At 37.8% G+C, this 22544-nt stretch overlaps 1 protein-coding gene across 1 annotated transcript in view; it reads right to left on the minus strand.

Annotated features, from left to right (window-relative positions):
* Positions 1-3393: 3393 nt before the first annotated feature.
* The window catches only part of SEL1L (SEL1L adaptor subunit of SYVN1 ubiquitin ligase), a 36455-nt gene continuing 17304 nt past the window's right edge, over positions 3394-22544 (minus strand). Inside the window, exons 11-21 of the mRNA XM_069018024.1 lie at positions 22256-22312; positions 21185-21253; positions 18619-18696; positions 17400-17462; positions 16538-16625; positions 16153-16301; positions 15407-15572; positions 13879-13953; positions 12089-12261; positions 8632-8760; positions 3394-7389 (exon numbers count right to left, since the gene is read on the minus strand). Coding sequence (XP_068874125.1) covers positions 7186-7389; positions 8632-8760; positions 12089-12261; positions 13879-13953; positions 15407-15572; positions 16153-16301; positions 16538-16625; positions 17400-17462; positions 18619-18696; positions 21185-21253; positions 22256-22312 — 1251 coding nt within the window. The 3' untranslated portion in view covers positions 3394-7185. The remainder of the gene's footprint in view (positions 7390-8631; positions 8761-12088; positions 12262-13878; positions 13954-15406; positions 15573-16152; positions 16302-16537; positions 16626-17399; positions 17463-18618; positions 18697-21184; positions 21254-22255; positions 22313-22544) is intronic.

The following is a 22544-nucleotide window of genomic DNA, read 5'->3' on the forward strand; positions in this document are numbered from 1 at the left end:
ATCCTTTCTTGCTCTGTTTTGAGAAGTTCCTACCTAGTTGCACCCTTTGCCTTCCAAAAAATAAGACTCCTAGCAGGGAACCCAGTAAGGCTGTTTGTTTAGCAAGGAGGCAGGAAAAGCCAACACAGCTGCGTACAGTGAGATCACCATATTTATCTCAGTGGGTCTGAATTCTCTTACTAGAGTCACCTCCCTTCTGTGCAATGTTTCCCAGATTTCAACAACCAAGTCAAACACAAAATTATTTGTAAAAATGTGAAACCCTTTAGTTATCCAGTTACAGCTGAACATTAACATAACACCGGATGCCACAATAAAATGCATACGTATTTGGGTGTGCTCTTCTTCCTAATGAACTGTCCAGTCCTATACTTAATGTGATGAAAATCAGAGATTAAATTAAATACAGCCTGAAAAGAATTAACTAGAGTCCTCCTGACCTCACAGCCCCAGTAATGAAGTTTGGAAAACTCCCCAACATGTAGATTGCCAGGCCTTCAGCCTTTGAATTCAAAGCTGGATGATTGTTCAAGAAGTATCTTTTTTATAATGCAAAATTGTAACCCTTAAATGGGAACATTCCACATACTTCTTCAGTAATTTTAACATCAGCTATAATAATAACTTTAAAGTCTATGAAGAGTATTTGACTTTATCACATATCCCTTTTTAATACTAGCAATGCAAATTGGCTTTTCCTTTAAAATTGCTGTAGATTAGATCTGGAAAACTTTCCAAATAGTAGTAGTAGTAGTAGTAGTAGTAGTAGTAATAATAATAATAAATTATTTAGAAGCACCTAAAATGCCATTAAATAATGGAATTTCATATATAGCAAAGTCTACAGCCTAACAAACATTAAAATAAGATTGGACAGAAACAAATAATGTAAAATATTTTAAATTACAGTTTTCAAGCTATTTGGATAGCTCAAATAGTGCACCAGATGGTCCCAGTGAAAGAGTGATTTAAAAAATATTTCTTCATCACCTAAGGTGATGCTAAATATTTTCACTTATTTTAGTGGGAAAGATTTTGTGCTCTAAGAAAATATGGATTTAACTTTGCAAAGAGGCCACTCTCCTGGAAGCCGCTCACATAATATTCCAAACAATGTTTCAAGACAGACTGGCACAAGAGGTTAATGGATTTACATACTAAAAAAGTTTTAATAGTCATGGGAAGGTAATTCTTTGCCAGGTCTTACCAGAAGCTACAGTGTATTTTTAATTTTGAACTTTTGCTCCACAACTATGAGAAAAGTAAGAGTACTGAATTATTTAATTTTGTTAAGTGAGTTTCTGAAGCTCCTGCAAACAAGGACTTCTTATATCTCTATGTATGTGTGTGTATATACACACACACTCATAGATACACATTCTCCCAAGATATGACAGTGACTCTAAGGGTGGAAGTTACTCCTTTCTCAATCTTTGAGACCTCAAGTATTTAACAAGTCCAAGTTGCCAATATTGTCTAATATCTCCTTGTGGCTGCAAACACACACTCCAGGTACAACTTCTTCCCCCCCCCCCCCCCCCAGAAGCAGTTAATTAAATGCAATAAAAAAACGTTGGTATGAATCTTGTACAGAAATGGAGCCACATTTATAACAGATGGGAACTAGAACAACTAATTTTACAGAACAGCCTGTGTTTAGGAGGAAGAATGAAGAAAAACAAGCATATAAAAAACGAAATACAGAAAACTATTGACAGCACAATTGAAGTGCTGTAATTTCAGTACTTTGCAACACAAAAAATTGATGTTCTTCAAAGTTATTTTCAAAAATCTGGAATCGCAACCCACGTTATATGGAAAGCTCAAAAAGTTGGATACCAAAGAAATAAAAATGTGAGCAACCCATCTCTGAAGTGCTGCTGCCCTCAGAAATCTTACCAGATTTAAGTAGCAATGACACTGATACCTTTTGGGGTTAAAATACTTTGTCTGAGGCTCACTACAAGATTCAGGTACTGTGCTGTGGAAGCTCAATCACATCTATCTCTCTTAGTACCTGAAGTGCACCTATAATGGTGCTCCATCTTCACTTACTTTTCTTTCTGAAAATAAAGTATAAGACTGTATGTTACAGTTTTCATTACCTGGACAGATGGTACACTGCCCTCCCTCACCCTTGGCTTTAGAAGAAGTTGATTACAGTTGTCTGAAGGTTTTTAACAACAAGTAGGCTAGAGTGACTTTTTCCTCAATTATTCTTTATAAAACTAGGAATCAAAGTCATGACTCAGAAAATCCATTAAGATCATGATAATTTAAAGAGGAAGAACATTTTGTCATTATACCAAGTAACTAATGAAATGGGTCTTGTAGGTTTACAAACTATGCTCTCTAATAATATTTTAATTGGTTTTAGTCTCAAGACTAAAATATAGACAATACAGCAACATAAAAACCAAACCCAAACAAAACACACTAGTTTGCAATGAATATTATTCTGTGGCTTTTTAAAATAAAAAAGCAACAGAAATCCCCAACACTCCCCCACACCACATCATATATACCTGGTGCTCAATTAATTCCTTCCACAGAACACAACTCCATATTTTACCTGTAGCCTGTAGTCAATAAAGTATCTATACCTGATCTTCACCTCAACTGAGTATGTCAGCAATCACATCTCAAACAATGGACTTTTTTGGAAGGTGAGGTATGACCTCACTAAGCTTGAGCTTTGTTAGTTGAACTCAAGCTGGTTTTAGTACCTGTCGTTCTGTTTTTACCTGCAACAAGGTGCTATTGGCAGGAGCAGACAACATGGGATGCCTCCAAATACTTCAGAAACTATGTAATTTGGGCTGATGCACAGGAGCACTTACCTATTGATACCTTTCCTAGCCATTAACATTGCTCCCCCCCATCCTTACTTTCCTTCTCCCCAATGAACAAACACACTGGAAAGCCAATCAACTCAATGCATTTACAAGGGTGGACTTGGTCTCAACAGGTGGAGCCTGAAGGGATGAATGGGTCAAAAATGGCCTGAAAAGCAAACAAATTTGTCAGCTTGGAGTAGTCCCTCCCCTCCCCCAGTATCTCTTCCCACTCACTGAATTATCCCTGTATCAGTATTGAAAATGCAGCAGTAATTCTAAAGTTACTGGTCACGACTCTTGAATCACACAGCAGTTCTGTGTCTACCAGGCATGGTACAAATGCTATATACACTGTCACACACATATACACAGCAGGCAAGTTTCTAGCACACCTGAAGATAAAATGCATAATGACCCATTCCACCTTCTATGCTCCTCCTATGGAATGGAAATGAAAGAAGTATGACAATCTTTATAGGAAGGGATGCATTTAACAGTGGCATATACCAGTGCATATGACTAGCAATTCACATCCTCTGTTATCATAACCACTGTGAACACTGAGGGTAACCACACAGGTGGTATCTTTATTTCACAAGATTAAAGATACAGTACAAAATGAATCTGTACATCTTTCTATTAACAGAATTTGTTTACATAATTATATTACATTTGACCAGCCTTTATACTGATTTTAAATACAAAATAAATTTACAAAACTCCTACAAGACCCTTTAAAGAACTGTAGCTGATAAAAACAAAGGGTTCCCCCCAATAGTTCCTATTTGCCATACGCATTTGCAGTAGTTCAAATCAAACTAAATCTTTTCAGTTTAATATTCTCTGAAACAAAAATAGAATTTCAGTTCATTGTTGCCTATCTAAAAGGAAAGCAACTTGCAAAGGTGAGTGTAATCCCCTTTTATAGGCCAAAACTAGCATATAATAGGTGGAAATTAGATAATGCATAGTCTTAAAGTCCTTTCACAAGCCGTATCTTAATGTTCTTCCTCCAAATTAATAACATTTGATAGTTGGTTTTTTTTTGTTGTTGTTTTTGTTTTTTTTTTAGTAAGAGCAGCTGACTTATGGAAGATGGCTAAAAAGTGAGTAAAACTGTCATAAGAGTCTCATGGGGATGTTTGTATCAAAGGCCTTACCTTTTATTACACTGTCCCATGATGGACAATATAAAGCAAGAAAATTATTTCAACAGATAGCTCTGGGACAAGTTTCACCAGCGATGAACTAAAATCTTGTTTTCTCAACAGTTCAGCATTTCTTTGAACTAGCAAGAACAGCTAATGTCTTTGATTAATAATCTGAGATGCAGAACAATGCGTCTCTCCATATTTTCCCACAACTTTCCTACATATAGAAATCCCACCAATAACACTTACTGCTCTGTGGTTCCATTTTCTGTGCAGGGAAAGAAGAGCATGTGTCTGGGAAGGTCAAATAGGCAGGCTCTGGCCTATGTTACTACACACAAAGAACACAACTTTTCCATTCAAACCATGCTGAACACACCCAGAAAGGCTTCTCTTAAATCAAGTTTCCCTTCTAAAATACTCCTGCATATAAACTATAAGATAACCTGTGTGCTACCAAAAAGAAAAAGTACTTCACTGCATTAAACTGAGCAACTCAGCTTCTTTAGGAAAAAGATGCTTGATTAACTGAGTGCACAACAAGGAACATATTGCTAGTAAGAGTTAAATATACTTTCCTCAAAATGCAGGTTTCAGAACAGAGTAGCAAGGGATTGTCACAAAAACTTAAATCATGGTGTAGATAACTAATTTAGAAAACTTATTCATTTCTTTAATCCCTGAGTTAACTTGCCATTATTTATGGCAAGTACCTTTTTTCTTCTACCACTGCATTCAAATGAATGTCATCTGAAAAGTTAGTGGTAGTAATTTGGTGGAAAGGGAAAAAAGCAGGAGAAAGACTTCCTTATTGCTCCTTCAAAAAGCAGTTTTTTAAAATGAAATAGCTTGCTCATCTTCAATTGTTTTCTTCTGCTCATTTCTTGGATGTAAAAAATGCATCAGATTCACTGGAAATCATCTGTAAGACTGTCTTATAGCAGCAGTGATGAGAGATTCTCATGCAAGTAGGACAGAGCTTTTAGAATTTAGTTCTAATAGATCAAACAACCAAAACATTTTAATAATGCAGTAACAAAATTGTTAAATTGCCTAAGAGACCAATACCGATGAACCAATGGTATTTAACTGAAAAACATTTTCCATATAATCTTTAATTTATTCATGCCAAGCTAAAAAGAGTTATTAAGTGACAGTGGCAAAAATATTTCAGAGGGAGTGTTCAGAAGTCACAGATATCTTAGAAATGCAGCTGGGAAATGCTGTACATATAAGACACTATATTTAAGTTCAATACTGTTTCATCTGCTAATGATGATTAAGACTGAACAAGACATTCCTCTACCACATGCTGCAACCCTCCATACTAAAATTAAAGATTTGTCTTCATATGACCAGCATAAACATTGAGAAGTACTGAGAAGTTCTACCTATAATACTAGTACCTTTAATACTAGTCATCTGTGACATTCCCATTTACAAAAGAATGGATTGCTCATCTTCTATCCCAAACTAAAGATCTATTGTGCAATGATCTCCTTGCAAATGTACCAAGTATGAAACATACCAAAATCTCAATTCTAAATGAAGTGTATTGATATGTTGTTGCCAATACACTGGAAAAACATTTGCATTAAAAGAAGCCCTTAACCCTTTAAACACAACAACTTTTGTCAGAAAGCAGCTAAAGCCTCCTCATTTGTATTCATTCAGCTTTAAGATGGTATATTCAGAGGGTTTAATGCTAGTACAGAAACAAATATTTAACTACCATTGGTAAAAAAGAACAGACACTTCTGCATTTCGTGCTTCTAAACTATTCCCCCACTGCTTCCCACCCCCAGGCCCGGAAATTATAGTTCAATGAAAATCATCACTAAGTGAAGATTTCTCTTGCAGTCTTAAATCATCAGTCCACAGGTCATATTCTTTACACTCATTAAAAGGCATTTACATTGACCTGGTGGCATCAAGAAGCCATAAACCACTAGTCTTCTTTCTCTTTGGATTTTCTTGTAACAAGAGGTCCTTGAGATGGCACAGCCAGAAACATTACTGTAACTTTCATCTATGCCAGGTACAAGAGAGGTTGGCTACAGCCAGGGCACCCCTGTAGCCCTGGAGTAGCATCGCTGGCATAAACCCATGCCCTTTTGTACAGAGTATGCATTTTTGTGGCTCATTTTTGTAGATGCATTAAGCAGATGCATGCATGAGATACACACATTCCTTTCTTGCAGTGCAAATCCCTAACAGGATTGTTGAAAATTAAGCATAGAACTTCCAACTCTAAAAGCAAGTCAGCTAATGCACTGAGATGTCTGGCTCTCTCCTTTCTTCAATGTGCGCAGTAATACTGGTGCTTTCTGCATTCTAGACTCAGCCTCTTTGTAAAGACAAATTTAAATTTAGGAACACTACCAATATGGTTTCATGTCATGAAATATTGCAAAGTACACAAGCTCCTGAAAAGTTTTAGAAGTATGTGAGATCTGGGCGCTGTGAGGACAGTTTTCAACTGACGAGCTGTACAGATCCAATCTGTCCCACTCCACCTCACGGGCTACATACTGACTGCTGAGAGCTGTCTAAGGGGAATGGAGGAAAATACTCAAAACAAAAAAGCACAAATGGAGAGTGGCATGTTTGCTGGCTTAGTTTTACAGGGTTTATCAATCTATGTTAAACCATCCAAGATAGCATAAAAAACCAAAGTGTAAGAAATACTAAAAAATAATGAAATAAGGACTAGACATACTTGGGATGCAGATCAGGATTTACATTCCTAACAGCTCTAATCTTTTTAGAATTTGAATATAGTTCAGCTTCTTGGACTTAAATTGGCCATAAATGTATTATTATTACTTTTATAAAGGGCAACTGCTATCAAGCAGGCAAAAACCTTCCACTGCTATCCTTCTGTCTCTCTGGGAGATGAAAAGGACTCTGAATAAAGAGGAACTAGATACAGCAGGCAACATTTTTGTAGTAGCACTCTTGTGTTTCCATGAAAAAAGCCATAGTGTTATTCCATTGGCACTGAAATAACATTCAAATCAGTTTCAAAATAATTTTCTTATCCCTGAAAAAAGGCATCATTCTAAGCAGCTTTCAAACATTTTTTTTAAACTTCTTTGTGCCTCTTTTGGGGGAGGGACTGTTGATCCAAAGTCCTAATTCACAATGAAAATTGTTCCTTTTGGAAAAATCCAGTTCTTTCACTGAGGCTCTTGTTGCTATTGTGGTGGTTGATGCTCTGGGGGTGGTTCTTGTTGAGGCACAGCTGGCCGCAGTCCTGCTGGTCTGGGAATTGCTTGGTGCTGCCTTTGTCTGTAAGCTATAATTGTTCCCAGGAGCAAGGCGATGATAGTCATAAGGTAGAGGTCCCACTCAGGCCCCAGCAGCTGGTCCATATCAATACGTGAGAATACCTCCCTTATCTAAGAAAGAAGAAGTCCACATCATCATGTTGAAGAATACAAATGGGAAGTTACTTTGACTTTAAATTTGACTTGTACCACTTTTAAAACTTAGTGGCTCTTTTCCTCTCTGAAAAATAGTACCACATCAGTGACATTCTTAGTTTCCAGGAATTAAAATACCACTAAGACCAAGAGCCGTGCTATATAGAATGAGGTATTCTATTTTCTATTCTAGAGACTAACGTTCTCACTGTGGAGTTTAGGGGCTTTCCCATAAATGATAGAGCACTAAGCCCCAGGACACTTGTGTGGTACAATGCTGAGATCTGTGCAGGTAATGGACAGGGAAATAAAGTGACTTACTGTTAGTTTTGAATGAAGTACCTTTTTGTAAGACTCTGTTTGCATAAGCATTAGCCAATGTGCACTTTTCTGCTTCGCTGCTGTATCGGATGATACTGCAGTCACTGCCGATTTAAATCTGCTTTAGCAGACTTAAAACTGGGAAAAGCTGTGTTCTGCACACTAGCTTCTGTGAGTGTTACATGGGTATTTGCCCAATTGACTGAAGAATATTTTGACTGTCCACCCCTGAAAGTCCTCAGTCTCGAGACCACTACATTTTGTCAAATTCTGCTGAATGGCTTGAAACTACATTTGCTCTAAGTGGTAGTAACTTCTATATGATTTTAATTTATTAACTAATCCACAAAGGCAGTAAGATGTCAGAATACTGAGAAATATTGGAAAGACTTTAATTTCAGACAAATTTTTTTCCAGGGCCATCACATAGTAAAAACTCCACAAAATACCTAAACTATCTAACACAAATACATTTTTTTCCCCCCCACATAGATCAAACACAACTCTAATGGAGTTGGTTACAGCTGAATATAAAATAGCATGAGAATTGGGGGTATAAAAAGTTTTTTTTTTTTCCCCTGAGCAATTATGTCAGTTAAATCTACTTCACTTTGGTAGCAGATGGTCATGGATAAGAACAGTCGAACAGTTTTGAGAAAGTCTCTTCAAGGGAAGAAGAGCACAGAAGAGCACTGGCTGTACACATTTCAGTTTCAAAGAACTGCATGAATAGGAATCAAAGCTTCAGTGACTTTCTTAACATGCAACAGAAACCAAATCTATCCTAAGTTTGCAGAAGGCTCAAGCAATACTTCTACTTAAGAAAGATTACAAATTGAGCTTCTTTTAAAAATGGAAAACACATTTGCTGTTTTCTTTTAATTCTGCATTACTTACATTGATTTCTCGTATGTACTGCAAGGAATAAATCACTCCAAGCTTGCAAAGTGCTAGGAAGACTGGAACCTGAGCATCTGGGCTTGCTTCAGCTGCCATGTCATAGAATCGTTTTGCAAGATGAATATCCTAAAGTTAAGAAAATTCAAAGCTCAGTTTTGAAAAGCTTGAAAAATTAACCATAATTATTTTTTCCTGAGATATGTTTACCTTTGAATATACAAGTAAATGGAAGCTTCAATTTGAGATGAAGCTATTTTAACTGATGCTAGAATTGAAGTTCACAAAGAGATTAGTAGTAGCATATTCAACCTATTCGCTGTAAACCAAGGCAAATATTTAGGTAACTCTAGTACACTCTAACATCTTCAATACCACACAAAATATGACAGACTAAGAAAACCCAAGCTCCAGAGGAATATGCAGCCGCATTTCCTTTTGGTTACACTACAGTAAGCCTGCTGTGTAGTGTAGCTTCTAACCCCTTCTGCCCATATGCACAAATTAGATTTCACTATGTCCAAAATGCACATAACTTGCATTAGTGAGAGCAGCCTGGCAAAAGTATGAGCACAAACAGAGCAACTTAAGGAAGAGCTTAACTTAGTGCTCTCTTTGGTGGCAATTGAAACAAAGTGGTGACTGTAAGGACTGAGGGTACATGTACTCAATAGCTTAAGTTTCCTTGTTTGCTCAGTGTTTTTTTGGCTCTGCTACAGATACATACTGTGCAATGTTAGGATATTTGGATACAAACTGGCTATGTTCAACCAATGACATGAAGAACAAGCCTGGCTAAGACTTGCCTCTGAAAGTGTTCCAAGTTGGACACTCAAAATAAGAGAAATCTCCAGGACTTCACACCACATGCTCATTTTATAATTTCCTGATGGTGAAATACCATGAAGATTTTCTGACCATTGATACAGCAAAGCTTAGTTCCATAACACTTGGGGAAATAACAGCATGAAAATCAATACATTAAATGAATGAGATGTAATAGCTCACATTCTAGTATTTTAATTCAATAGAACAACTTTGAATACTCATTGAGGCTGGCAAGTCAATCTTCTGTATAGCTATTTAAAAGAGCTTCCTTACCTCCTTGGTACTGTGCTGGTGTTGGTATAAAAGGAGATCCTAAATAATGGCTTGTTTTCATTTCTAATTAGCAAGCACTTCATTCTGCTTAGGCATACTTCACTCTTACTTGACAGAAAAGTGCAAACCATAGGAATCTGAGTTATACAAATAGCACTGCAATACCACACCAAATCTTAAGACCATAATATAATTAACATATTCTTAATTTTGAGCAGTATATGGAAACAGTCTTCATTCTGACATGTAGCCTCAGGGACTGGACAGCATTAAATGTATGAAGAGTGTCTAAGTGTACATGTCAGATTTCTGAAACTGCTTAATATTTGGCATTGACCTGATCTCAGTTTGAAAACCATCTTGCTACAGGAAGTGCAGCATAAAATTCTATATGTAAGAAAAAGACTATTTATTCAATAAGTGAGAATAAGGCAAAAGCTGTTTAGTGGGGAAAAGAAATCCCCACATTAAGAAATACCATGTTTATCCAGAATGAACAGTGCCCTGAAGTTGTGCAGGCCACCTTATTGGAACATTCTCCCGAACTCAGGAGTGTTTGCAATCTTAATAACATGGATCTAGGTGAGGAGAGATTTAAAGTACGCATTCCTTTCATCAAAACACTAAACCCCTAATTTTGTTATATATTACAGTGCTACTACAGTTTATATGCCCTATCCACAGGCCTCTAGTGGAAGAGCAGACTTCAGTGGTAGACATCCTACTGCATCAGGAAATATGATTTTAATTGTTGGTCATTTTCAGAGGTGCTCATAATTCAGCAATTTCCATTCTGTGAAAGCCAAATATTCTGCTTCAAGCAAAACTCAGCCTTTTCCAGAATATCCTGGCCCAGCCCCTAGCCTTATCTAGTCAGTCCTAAATCTCCATCTTCTCATCTTACAGTTGTAAAGTTTTAGAACGCAGAAAGCAAGGACATTACATATCCAGAATTACTAAGACTGGTTTTATACATGCAGTTTCCTTGCTTAGACATTCTCAGTGCTCCTTTCCTATATCTAGATTACCTATTTCCCTTGCAATTCAACTTTTCATTCCATAGTGGATCTGAAGGAGAGAAAGTATTATTCCTCTGCATAAAGGAAGGCTACACATGCTCATCATGAGCCTCTGTGCATGCATTTTGGCGCTCTGTGTGTAGCCATCTCTGCTTCAGGTTGGAGAATACTCTGTGGAAATGATAGCATTAGGAATATTTTTTCCCATCATGCTGAACATGATGCAATAACTTTTTCAAACTTTTTTATTATTTGATCTAAACTGTATTGTATTCAAGGCAGAAGCAAAAGAAAAAAGTCCATGCCTGAAATAATTTTTTTTAAGAGAACCTCCAACTTTAGCACCGTTGCTTTTAGCCACAGACTTATTTTCTGAAGTTAACTACTTTTGAGGGCTCAGTTACAAAGGGAAAACAATCCTAAAGCAACATTTGAAAATAAACTTCAAATAAATGCAGTTTGTCTACTGTATTGTCACTCCTACATCTAGGTCATTTTGCATTTTTCAAATGTTGATTGCCTGATGCTGCCAAAGTAACAATACTGACCTATGATTTGCTCTGCTTTGTTCAGATATTTTCTGAGGAATTCACAGGAAAAGAAACAAAAATTGGTCTTTTAACAGACCAACAGAATAATTAAAAGGTGCATATGTAGACAAAAAAAAGTTGAAGCTCACTGAAAATACAGAAAATGAAGACATTTCTTACAGTTTCAGGTCAAGTCATTATTAAATTCATACATTATGCTAAGGTAGGCTGCTCAAAATTAGTATGCAATTGCCAATTACATTATTTTGACACATACAGAAATATGTTGCTCTGGATCCCATAAGAATTAACTCATGGACAGCAACACACCACAGGGTTCCTAGACCCAGACACACTGTTGTCTTTAGGTGATGTAGTTTGCTTAACTTGAAAAACCACATACAATTTGGTCGTGGTTATGCTTTGTTACCTTGTTTTCAAAATGTCATGATACAGGAAACAATTTAACCAGTGTTTCAGAGGACGAGAATAATCCTGTACTAAAATACCACGAGCCTGGAGATGATTTGCATTCACTTCACTACACTTCAAAGTCTTGAAAGCATTACAGAAGCATATGGCACTCATTTTGCCAATATTCACAGTTTTGGGCAAATGTTTCTTCCCTGTCTACACATCATTACTTCACATAGTTAAGTGTGAAGTCAGTATACTTGTCCATTGCCTATTGGTGAGATATGCTTATTCCAATTAAGTGGTTATATAGTACCCAAAGTCCAGTAGTAGTAATCAAATATTAGCAAATGTACTCTAATGAAGCAGACTCTCAGTCTACAGCTTACTCACCTGCTTGATGCCCAATCCCTTCTCATGCATGTAGCCCAGATTAAACATTGCTTGAGCACTGTGCTGCTGTTCTGATGCCAGTCGATAGTGAATAAATGCAGTTTCATAATCAACATCAGTACCAAATCCATAAAAATGGTAATCTCCAAGTTTAATTCTTGCAACAGTATATCCTATAAATCAAGAAACAACAAAAATGGATAAAACAGCTAGGCAAAGGAACCCTTTTGGCTTCCTATGAAAATGCAGTAAGAGCTTTAGTATTACTTTTCAGTTTGTACACACTGTTTATCTCTCACCGCTCCCTCACATATACAGCTTTTATTTTTAAAATTTGGTTAAGCTAACCAAGACACAACCAATTTCTATTTGCAAATAAGATCTTTTCCTGGTAATCCTACCAACATTTTTATTGCTGTGAAGTGGTATCAGCTGAAAATCCGTAACATGTTCATAAATCTGTCACTTATTACAGAAAAACTTTTCATTTGCTATAGGGCCATTAAAGGATTCAACTTTGTTTCAAAAGCAGTGACACTGGAAACTTGAAAAATAGTGTCTCATCATCCATGTCATCATCTCAATTTCTTAACTTTCAACGAAAAGCCTTGGAAGTCTGAATTAGGTTCTATTTGCATGATACTCCGAAGTAAAAATCTAGCACACAGATATTAGTGTAGATGCACCCATTTGGAAGTTAGACACCTCAAGATATTTCATCATTAAGTTCACTTTTGCTTATTTTAGGATAGGATTGCAAGCACTGGAGTTTAAATTTGTGTTGTTTGGACATCAAGGCTGCATTCTTCATCACTAGACTCTGGTTACTTTGAATAGGAAACTGCATTTCTTATAAATGATGACTATTAACAAATTACTCTTTAGGATTTTGGATCTATTTTTCAAAGCAGATATATTTTTAGAAAAGCCAGCATAAACATTGCTAATGTTGTTTAATGCTGCTATGTATTCCATATGGAACGGCAAAAGAAACACATGGTACATTTGAATTTTAGTCCTTCTAGTCTTCAGAATCACAGAAAGGCTCAGATGTGCAAGCACATTGCAATGACACTATAGCTAACAATGGAACAAAACACCAACTATCCTACCTGGGATACAATTTCTGTTGAACAGAAGGAGGTAAAATGTTTCCTCCTTACAAGTTTCATAACAAAACCTGTGAAATTGGACATTAATGGCTCTACTAAATGTTAAGGAAACCTTCCTGTCTGACCATTTGGGAGGCACTCAGGCCATCACACTCTCACCACTACATATTGTTACTGTGGGGACTGAAGCCCCTTCCCTCTTTGCAGTGGGTGGCTCCAAGGGCTGATGGGTACTTGACTCCCTACTTGTGCCACTCACACAGTCAGGCAAGCTTTCCTTACTGGTTCGACCCTGGGTTTCCAAGAGCAGAGTCTCAGATGCCTGAAGCTTTTAAACAATTTCACATTGACACTGTTAGGCAAAAAACAGCTTGAGCTCATACTTCCCAGCAGGAACCCTGAACAAAGGAATCCCTGGGCTTTTATACCCTCACACTCTGCTCATACTTAAGTCTGGGATCCTTGACTCCTGCTGTGTCTCTGAGTGTCTGATCACCTGGCTGGGCCACAGGTCCCCAGGACCTTTGTTATGCAAAAGATCGGCAGTTCATGGCTCCTTGCTTTGAGCTCCTCCTACCCAGACCTCAACCTGCAGCTCCTACTGCAGCTGCAAACCTACACTGAATGTATTCCTCAACATAAAAATAAACTGATTGGAATTGTGAGGTAAAGACATACCTTGAGAAGCTGCTCTATTCCAGTGAAGCAAAGCTCGAGGATAGGTTTCATTTTCTCCTACTATGCTAGCTTCTTCTAAAAAAGAAAAGAATCCAGTTAAATAGAACCATGGTATATGCACCCACAACCACAAAAAAACCCCTGTTCATCTTCAGTCTGCTGAAATAAGTTAAAAACTTGAAGCAATCTGTGTTATAGAACAAACAAGATTCAACCCATCTGAAACTTATAAAAACCCCTATCATTTATATGGCCTTTCCATTTATCTGCCCACATAAGAGCTAGGAACAAACTATGTAATTTCACTCTGAACTACAGCTTACCAAGCATCTCTGCCATTCCATCTGTAGGAGATTCTGATGCATACTTGAGGAATGGCAGAAGATGCAAGTTTTAAGAGCATATAATTTGGACTGTGACAAATACAAGGCTGAAGTATAACCTGTTACAGTTTGTCCATCTGAAACCCAAGACTAGTCAAGTAAAACAAAGGTTTAAACTCCTTAACCAGCCAGAGACTGCGTGTTTTACACAGCAGTGCTTCAGCTACTTTAGGAGTTGCTCATGCCACAATTTGAGGGTTCATGAACTATCAGAGTTCAGACAATTCAAGGGATTTGCAACCTGAACTTCTAGTGTAATTATGGTTTCAGTTGTACTATCTCACAGCTGACACACAGGTTTTCTGTATAAAATGTATAAAGTAATTTAAAATCAATCTTCAGCTGAGATGCAGATATAGCTGAGTAAAAACAATCAGAGTTTCAACCCAGGGAAAAATGCTATTTCTTTGCAAGCATGCACTTCCAGCCAAGACTGTCATTACTGTACCTTATCTAAGGATGATTCACTCAGACACCTTTGAAAAACACTAACTGGAAATTAAGATGTTAGATTAGCCCATCAGCCACCAATAGGTGCTTTCAATACTAAGATATAAAGCTGGCAATGAGACCTAGATTTGGTATAGAGAAAGTTTAAAATACTGGGTTTTGCAGTTCCTAGAAAGATTTGTCATTGTACTTCCATTGTCTCCCTATGACTTCAAACTCTAATAAATTCAAATTCTAGCCATCTAGTTCCAGTAAGGCACACGGGACAAGTTTTTTTCAAATCTAACAGAACCACCTGTGCAGCTCCTCATCCCTGCTTCAAGAGTAGCATCAGTAAAGTCACACAAAGAAGAAGATGCTGAGAAAATGAATTACAAGAGAAAGAACAAAGGACACAGACATGCATGCACAGTACAGGCCAAAGGTAAACCTAATGCAATTCCTACTTTTACAACTGTGCTTAGGAAATGCAGAGAATTTTTAGCACTGTGCAAGTTTCTAAAGACTCTGCCTAAGCCATTTTAAAACCCTTACGTCAGAAATTAAACTTTTAGTCTAGGAAGTCATCCTTGGAAGAGAGAATGAAAACTGATTGCTTTCCAGTGTGAAGAGCAGGAAAGAGGACAAGAGCTTCATTTAAGTTCTAACATGCCAACTCCAGAAAAACCCTTTTCAGTACATATGCAGATTCTTACTCTGATCAAGTATGAAAGCAGCATTGCTTTGTGCAACTTCATAGCCTTGTTCTGCCAGAAGAAGATACTGAACCACAGCAGAATTTGAATCACCATCTTTATAGCTGTTGTAGGCAGTCATCAGTCTTTCAGACCAACGCCCCCGTTCACATACGTTCTTAAACAACTGCAGAGGAAAAAGGAAGGGGGAGGATACTGGTTGTCAGGAACTTCAAAAATTTAGGTTTTGCAAGAAGTAAACCTTTAACATTCTGATACCTGTTCAAAATATTTATATTTCACATGAAAAACATGACAGGCAAACTCCACTGTTTAAGACAGGCTTAATTTAAGATACAAGTTGCTAAGCAGATAGATGCTTAGTAACATGTAAGGTTCTTAGTAAGTAAAGATAGTAACTTGTAAAATTCAGATGCTTACTCAGAATTATTCTTTAGCATTAGTTTTTTTGTTATACTTAAACTGAGGTATAAAAGAAGAATTTGGTACTTATAAAATACTGATGCTTGCTTTGTATTACATTCTTTTGATTTGCTTCAAAGTTAATAAAGCAAATACAAATCTGACATAACACAAAAGCCGAAGATTTTTCTCATGAAATACTAGCAAGTTTGCTAATATATCACTTTCCCTTTTGATAGCCTTGACTCTGCAGTCACTACTGGAAATGTCCTATATAGGCTTATGTGGTTATAGCCAATCTCTTGCAATCAGTATTATTGACCTTTATAAATGGGTGACCTTACCTCAACAGCAGTATGACAGGACCGCATCACTCCAGTGCCAGTAGCATGCATCTGAGCCAGATTATAGAAAGCCAGAATGTGGCCACCCTGGGAGGCCAAGTTAAAATATTTCAAAGCTTGTTTATAGTCTTTCTTGACTCCAATGCCATCTAGAAGAAAGATTAAATCATTGATATTCATTCCTATTGAAAAGCAGTGTTGTATGAAATACAGTACTTTTTAAAATTAGTCAAGAAAAGCATTGTGAAAATGTTAGGAAAAACCAGGAACAAGTTCAATGTAGTAAGCCCATTCTACATGCAGTGTATGCACACTTCTGCCATCTAGTGAACAGTGACTGAAAGGGCAGGTGCTTAGACCTGCAAATCGTTTTGATGCCACTTACTGTAATACATGGAACCTAGCTGAAGTTGTCCATCAACCCATCCCTGTTCTGCAGCCTTCTGGAAATACTTCAGCGCTAGCTCATAGTTCTGCAGGAAAATTTGGTCCAGTCATTAGAGCCTTGCAATACACCGAAGTTTAAGAGAGAAAATATGCATATGCCTATGTGTAAGGACAGTTTTCTTTTACAGAAGAATTACAGCAAGATTTTCCAGTGAAAATACTCCCCTGTTCAAAATTTGGAAGCAAAAAATGAAATAGACTACAATGATATTTAGCCTGTTGAAATTCTGCAGCTATCTCAAAGCTGGCATCCACATACAGCATTGCTATGAACAATTATGCTTAACAGAATGGAAGCTCTGTTCTGTTTCTAGAACACTTATTTACTTCCTAAACTTTGGGCTAATTCAACTTTTCAATATCTGTTTGCATAGCTAAATATAAAACATTTGACAAGAAACCATCCTGTGGGAAAAGCAATAAAGCAAATGAACTAATTAAAAGTTTCAAAGTGTTCCTCCACTCCCACCAGAGATACAAAATGGGGACAGTTAGGATTTGTTTTATTTCACAAGAAAATTATAGACAAATCTCCTGCTAAAATGCACACTTCTATGCATTTCTAATAGCTTAAGCAACATTTTCAAACTTTTGAGAGGAAAATTAGGATTTTTTTTCATAGCTGCTAATTTCATAGCGCATTTTTTTACATTACAGATTTCCTCAAGGAATTTTCAGCGTAACAGGAATCTTCACAATTAAGCCTTCTACAGTACTTCACTCCAGAAAAAAAAAAATCTATTGACAACAAAAAGTCACACAATCACCTATGATTAGAAAGACGATTGTCAAAAGCTTACCACTGGAACACCTCTTCCGTAGAGGTAAGCCATTCCTAATCCACTCTGTCCAACTGGATTACCCTGAAAACACAGAAAAACACTTCTGCAAAGAAAGGCAAAACCTACACCTACATCTTTCAAATCTAGCATGCCTTTAACTTCACTAAAACATACAGTACTAACTCCTAGTAATAGTTATTTTTTACTCCTAGTAATAGTTATTTAGGGAGGAAACAGCATCTATGGTAACTTGTTCGTGTATGGTAACTACACAGATGATGAACGGGGAAAAACTTTCAGTACTAGTTATGAAAGTCTACTGTGCACTTCTAGAGTGTCATACAAGATGTAGAACCCACAACCCTAGAAAGATGGGGCATTAATAGCTTACTTCAGTTTTTCAAACTTCAAAACGTTTTGAATGCTACAGAAGCTCCCAAATCAACTCCAGGAACTCTAAGAACCTGTCTTAAGGGCAGAATGGTGGCTGTCCTGTGGGCTGCATTACTAACCCCTGCCCCTGCAAAAGCAGGCACTGTGGCACTCCTTCAGTGCCAGGACAAGCAACGGGACACATCAGAAACCTTCAGTGAATGTAGGGAATGAGCACATTAAGACATCCTCACTTTAGTACACAGATGTGAAACAGCATTCTGATCGTGGAATATAAGAACCATGAATGCAGTTCTCTTACAACAGTCCCTTCAGAACTTGATCCACTGTATTTCACATGCTAAACACCCTTCCTGGAGGACTACTCATGCTTTAACTGTACAAACACCACCATAAAGGATAGGTCAAAGATGGATACACGGGATTAACACGATCAAAAAATGTCATCCCAGAAAACAGTCCAGTGAGATGAGAGATATAAAACTATTATATATTCACAAAACAGAACCACTGTAAATTCCTGTGACGAGACAACTTCAGATTAACAAAAACTAGCACTTCACAGAATTGGAACTATTTAGGTGGATAGTATTTCGTATTGATGAAATAGTTAGACTCTATTCACGGGAGTTAGACTCCTTATTCTGAACACATCTTCATGAAGCACCATGGCCAGAGCAGTTTTTGACATCTTAAGCAAGCAAGATTATGGGCTAATTAATCTGGGACAGAAGCTGGGAGTAGGCATGTGCACATGGAAGAGCACATGAAGCATTTCCAGCATTTCAGAGCTAATCAACTTCTTAGTGCACATGCTGTAGTTCCAGCTTACAGATAACCATACCATATCAGCAGCTTTCTTGAAATACTGAAGGGCTGTTTCATTGCTCTGAGGTACGACATCACTTCCTTCTGAGTACATCTGAAAGACAAAGCTTTTACTGAAAAACAGCCAAAGTAGTCAGTTTAGCATGAAGACTGTGAAGCATCTTCACTTTACATATTGCAAGGGAGTCTATCGTACTTAGATTATTCTGACTATTGCATTACTGAATAATCAGTAAAACTTGTCCAGAAGCAGCAAATACATCTCTCTGCTGTAAAATTCAGAGGGTTTAACTTTCTAATGGAAAATGAACTGCCCATAAAATTAAAAAGTATTCATGACAGTACCCTTCATTTTTAATTTCTACCACAGTGCAGTGAAAAATACATATCAGGGAAAAACCCTTGAGACCAGTGGAAGTCAAACTGAATTGGCAGTCAAAATACTTTGTGAAAACAAAGCAAAAATTGGTTACTAAATACAGTACACTTCAACATTTATTGGCAACAAAACACTCAAGCAATAGAGAAAGCAGGAACTGCAATTTCTTCTGTCAGGTGCCTTGAACAGCACATTATGCTCTTTTTTAGGCTTTAAGGACATGAATTTTGCATCCTCTACTGCAATGACAGCCTGAAAAAGATGAGCTAGAGCTGGTGCTTATTGTAGCCTAACCTTAGAGGGTACTCAAATGGAGTAATAAGGATTTAGTTCATCACAGGCTGAAGGTAGTCTGCAACCCAGATCTCAGACAAGTGACCTAAATACCTTTCTAAGCAGTAATGCATCATCGTCACTGCCAGCAGCTTGCCAATCACATGTTAGACTAAAAATCACAGAACAGATTGGGTTAGAGATCATTTAGTTCCAACTACCATGCCATGGACTGGGATGCTAGCCACTAGACCAGGTTGCTCAGGTCCCAATCCCGCCTGGCCTTCAGGAATTCCAGGGATGTGACACCCACAACTTCTCTGGGTAACCCCTTCCACTGCCTCAGCACCATCTGAATAAAAGAGCTTCTGCCTAACATTTAACCTAAAGCCCTCCTCAGTTTAAAACCATTCCCCCTTGTCCTATCACTATCTGTTGTGCAAAATGTTGCTCTCCCTCTTTTTGTAAGACCTTTAGGTATTGGAAGGCTGCAGTGAGGTCTCCCTGGAGCCTTCTCTTCTCCAGGCTGGAGAACCCCAGCTGTCTCAGCCTGCCTGCATTGGAGAGGTGCTCCAACCCTCTGATCATCTTGATGGCTCTCCTCTGGATTCACTGCAACAGGTCCATGTCTTTCCTGTGCTGAGGACTGCACACCTGGACACAGCACTCCAGGTGAGGTGTCATGAGGGCAGAGCAGAAGGGGAGAATCACCTCCCTGAACCTGCTAGCCACTCCTCTCTGAATGCAGGCCAGGATGCTGTTTGCCTTGTAGGCTGCAAGTGCACATTGCTGGGTCGTGCAGCTTTTCACCCATGAGATCCCCAAGTCCTTCTTCGCAAGGCTGTTCTCAGTGAGTTCATCTCCCAGTCTGTACCCATTTTTGTACAGGTGCAGCCCTCCCATTTCCACTTGTTGAACTTCATGAGGTTCTCATGGGCCCACTTCTCAGGTTTGTCCACGTCCCTTTGAATGGCATCCCATCCTTCTGTTGTGTCACTGCACTGCTCAGCTTGGTGTCTCTGCAAACTCGCTGAGGCTGCACTCGATCTCACTGTCTGGGCCACTGGTAAAGGTATTAAAGAGCACCAGTCCCAAGACAGAGCCCTGATGGACCCCACTTGACACTGGCCTCCACCTGGACATCGAACTGTTGACCACAATTCTCTGGCTATATCCATCCAGCCAATTCCTTATCCCCCAAATATTCCACCCTTCAAATCCACATCTCTCCAGTTTGAAGAGAAGGATGTTGTATGGGACCATGCCAAAGGCCTTACAGATGTCCAGATCGCTGACATCAGTCATTCTTCCCTTGTTGACCATTGCTTTCACTCCATCACAGAAGGCAACCAGATTGGTCAGGTAAGATTTGTCCCTAGACAAAAAGGCCTTAAATCTGAGTAAACTGAAACAATGGTGCACCCTGCAGATAGACTCAGGCTTTAGCATAGAGTAAGTACAGGCCTACTGGCCATTTTTACTCAGACGCCTCAATTCTCTACATAGAATGAAAAGGGAAGAACGTCCTTCCCATTTCCTCTCTCAACTTATTATTTCCTACTGCGCAAAGTTTTGAGAAGTGTAGCTTTTCCCCTCACAATGTGTGGAGAATAATTGCCTATTTAGAGTTTTGAATTGCACCGCAGAAAAAGGACATTGAGGTATTTAATTATTTGATTTAAAAAAACCCCCGCTCTAGTTCAAGCACTATTTAGAAAAAAACAAAAGTAAAGTAAAGGAAACTTAGACAAGACATAACAGACTACGAGACTCAAATCTTGCAGAAAAATTCAAAACAGTAACAAAAAGTCAATACTTAGATTCCAGAATTCAAGTTTTAGACTGCCTGATACCAGAAAGCAGGAAACATATGCTATTTTTCATTACAAGGCAGTCAGTTTCCTTACTTTTGAGAGTGTTCATATTTTACCTTTCCTAGAAAAGCCATAGCATGGGAATTGCCAGCATTAGCTGCTTGATTGAAGTATTCAAATGCTCGCTGTAGAGAAGAAAACAAGTGTTTTAACTACCATGACTATGATTTGAGTAACTTTTCTCACAAATGGAGCAGAGACAGGTAGACTGTTTGCCGAATTACCAGGTTTATCTGGCAATAAGAGTTATTATTCCCACCTAATTTAATACATGTAACAGGGTTCTTCACTCATATAATAGCAATAGTAAGCAGCAATCCCTCTAATCAGTGTATTCCAAAAAAGCAGAAGGAAAAAACCCAACAAATTACAACTGCTACTATGCACAAGCTACACAGGTAAATCTTAGTTTCTTATTGTACCATCAAATCCTGTTTAGAATAGGTGAGATTTGCCAATTCCTATTCTACTTTTACACAGAATTTGGTTATAACTCCTTCTGACCACTCACTATCATCTCTGAGCCCTTCTGAAGCAGTCATTTTGAGGTATTTTAAATATGATGACCAGTAAATAATTTCTGTTAAATAATTACTGTATTGGATGAAATAATCCTCAGGACTGCACATCCTTAGTTCTCCATTTTTTCAATACATACCTCAAGACAAGGTTGGCTATTTTAACTTCCATAAGCAGAGTAGCTGGGTTGGCTTACATCAGCAGAAGTTCTATTTTCTATGCACACTTAATATCTTTAGTATTTAAAGTTGCACTGTTTTGTCTGCAGAAGCAAAATGTTCTAGACTATCATCACTAATGTATGCTCACTGCATCATAAAGACTGTCAAAAACAAGAACTGTTCTTATCAGGTAGCACTGGAGCTGGCTGAACTTTTGTACATGGGATACATTCTCATTTCTGAGATAGTTAATCTTAAACTAATTATGTAAAAAAATCAGTTCCATCTTCTAGTCACATAAAGATTAAGTTTTATTGAACAAGGCTATTGAAATTGCTACATACCATACAGTGGCACTTACACACTTTTGCATCACCTGTTTTGTCAGTTATACTTTCTCCCCCTCTGCCAAGTGTAATATGCATCAGAGATATAGAGAAAAGGTACCTGATGATTTTGCTCTACTCCTCTTCCCCCATGCAAGTGCAATTGTCCAAGGCCAACCTAAAAATAAATTTTACATTGCAAGAAAGTCACTTTTCCCTCAAGACTTCCTTTTTCTAGCAATACAGATACAGGTGAGCTAATTACATGCACAATGACAGACAGTATCAGAGTTAAAAGATGCCACAAAGTTTGAAGGCAGAGATTTGCTTCAATAACTACAATGCAATCCTACTTTTTCACACTAGCCTAAATGGAAATTTATCCTAGATAGAAGTGAGATACTGTCCGA

The sequence above is a fragment of the Aphelocoma coerulescens genome, chromosome 5 (genome assembly GCF_041296385.1).
Source record: "Aphelocoma coerulescens isolate FSJ_1873_10779 chromosome 5, UR_Acoe_1.0, whole genome shotgun sequence".
Taxonomy (NCBI): Eukaryota; Metazoa; Chordata; class Aves; order Passeriformes; family Corvidae; genus Aphelocoma; species Aphelocoma coerulescens.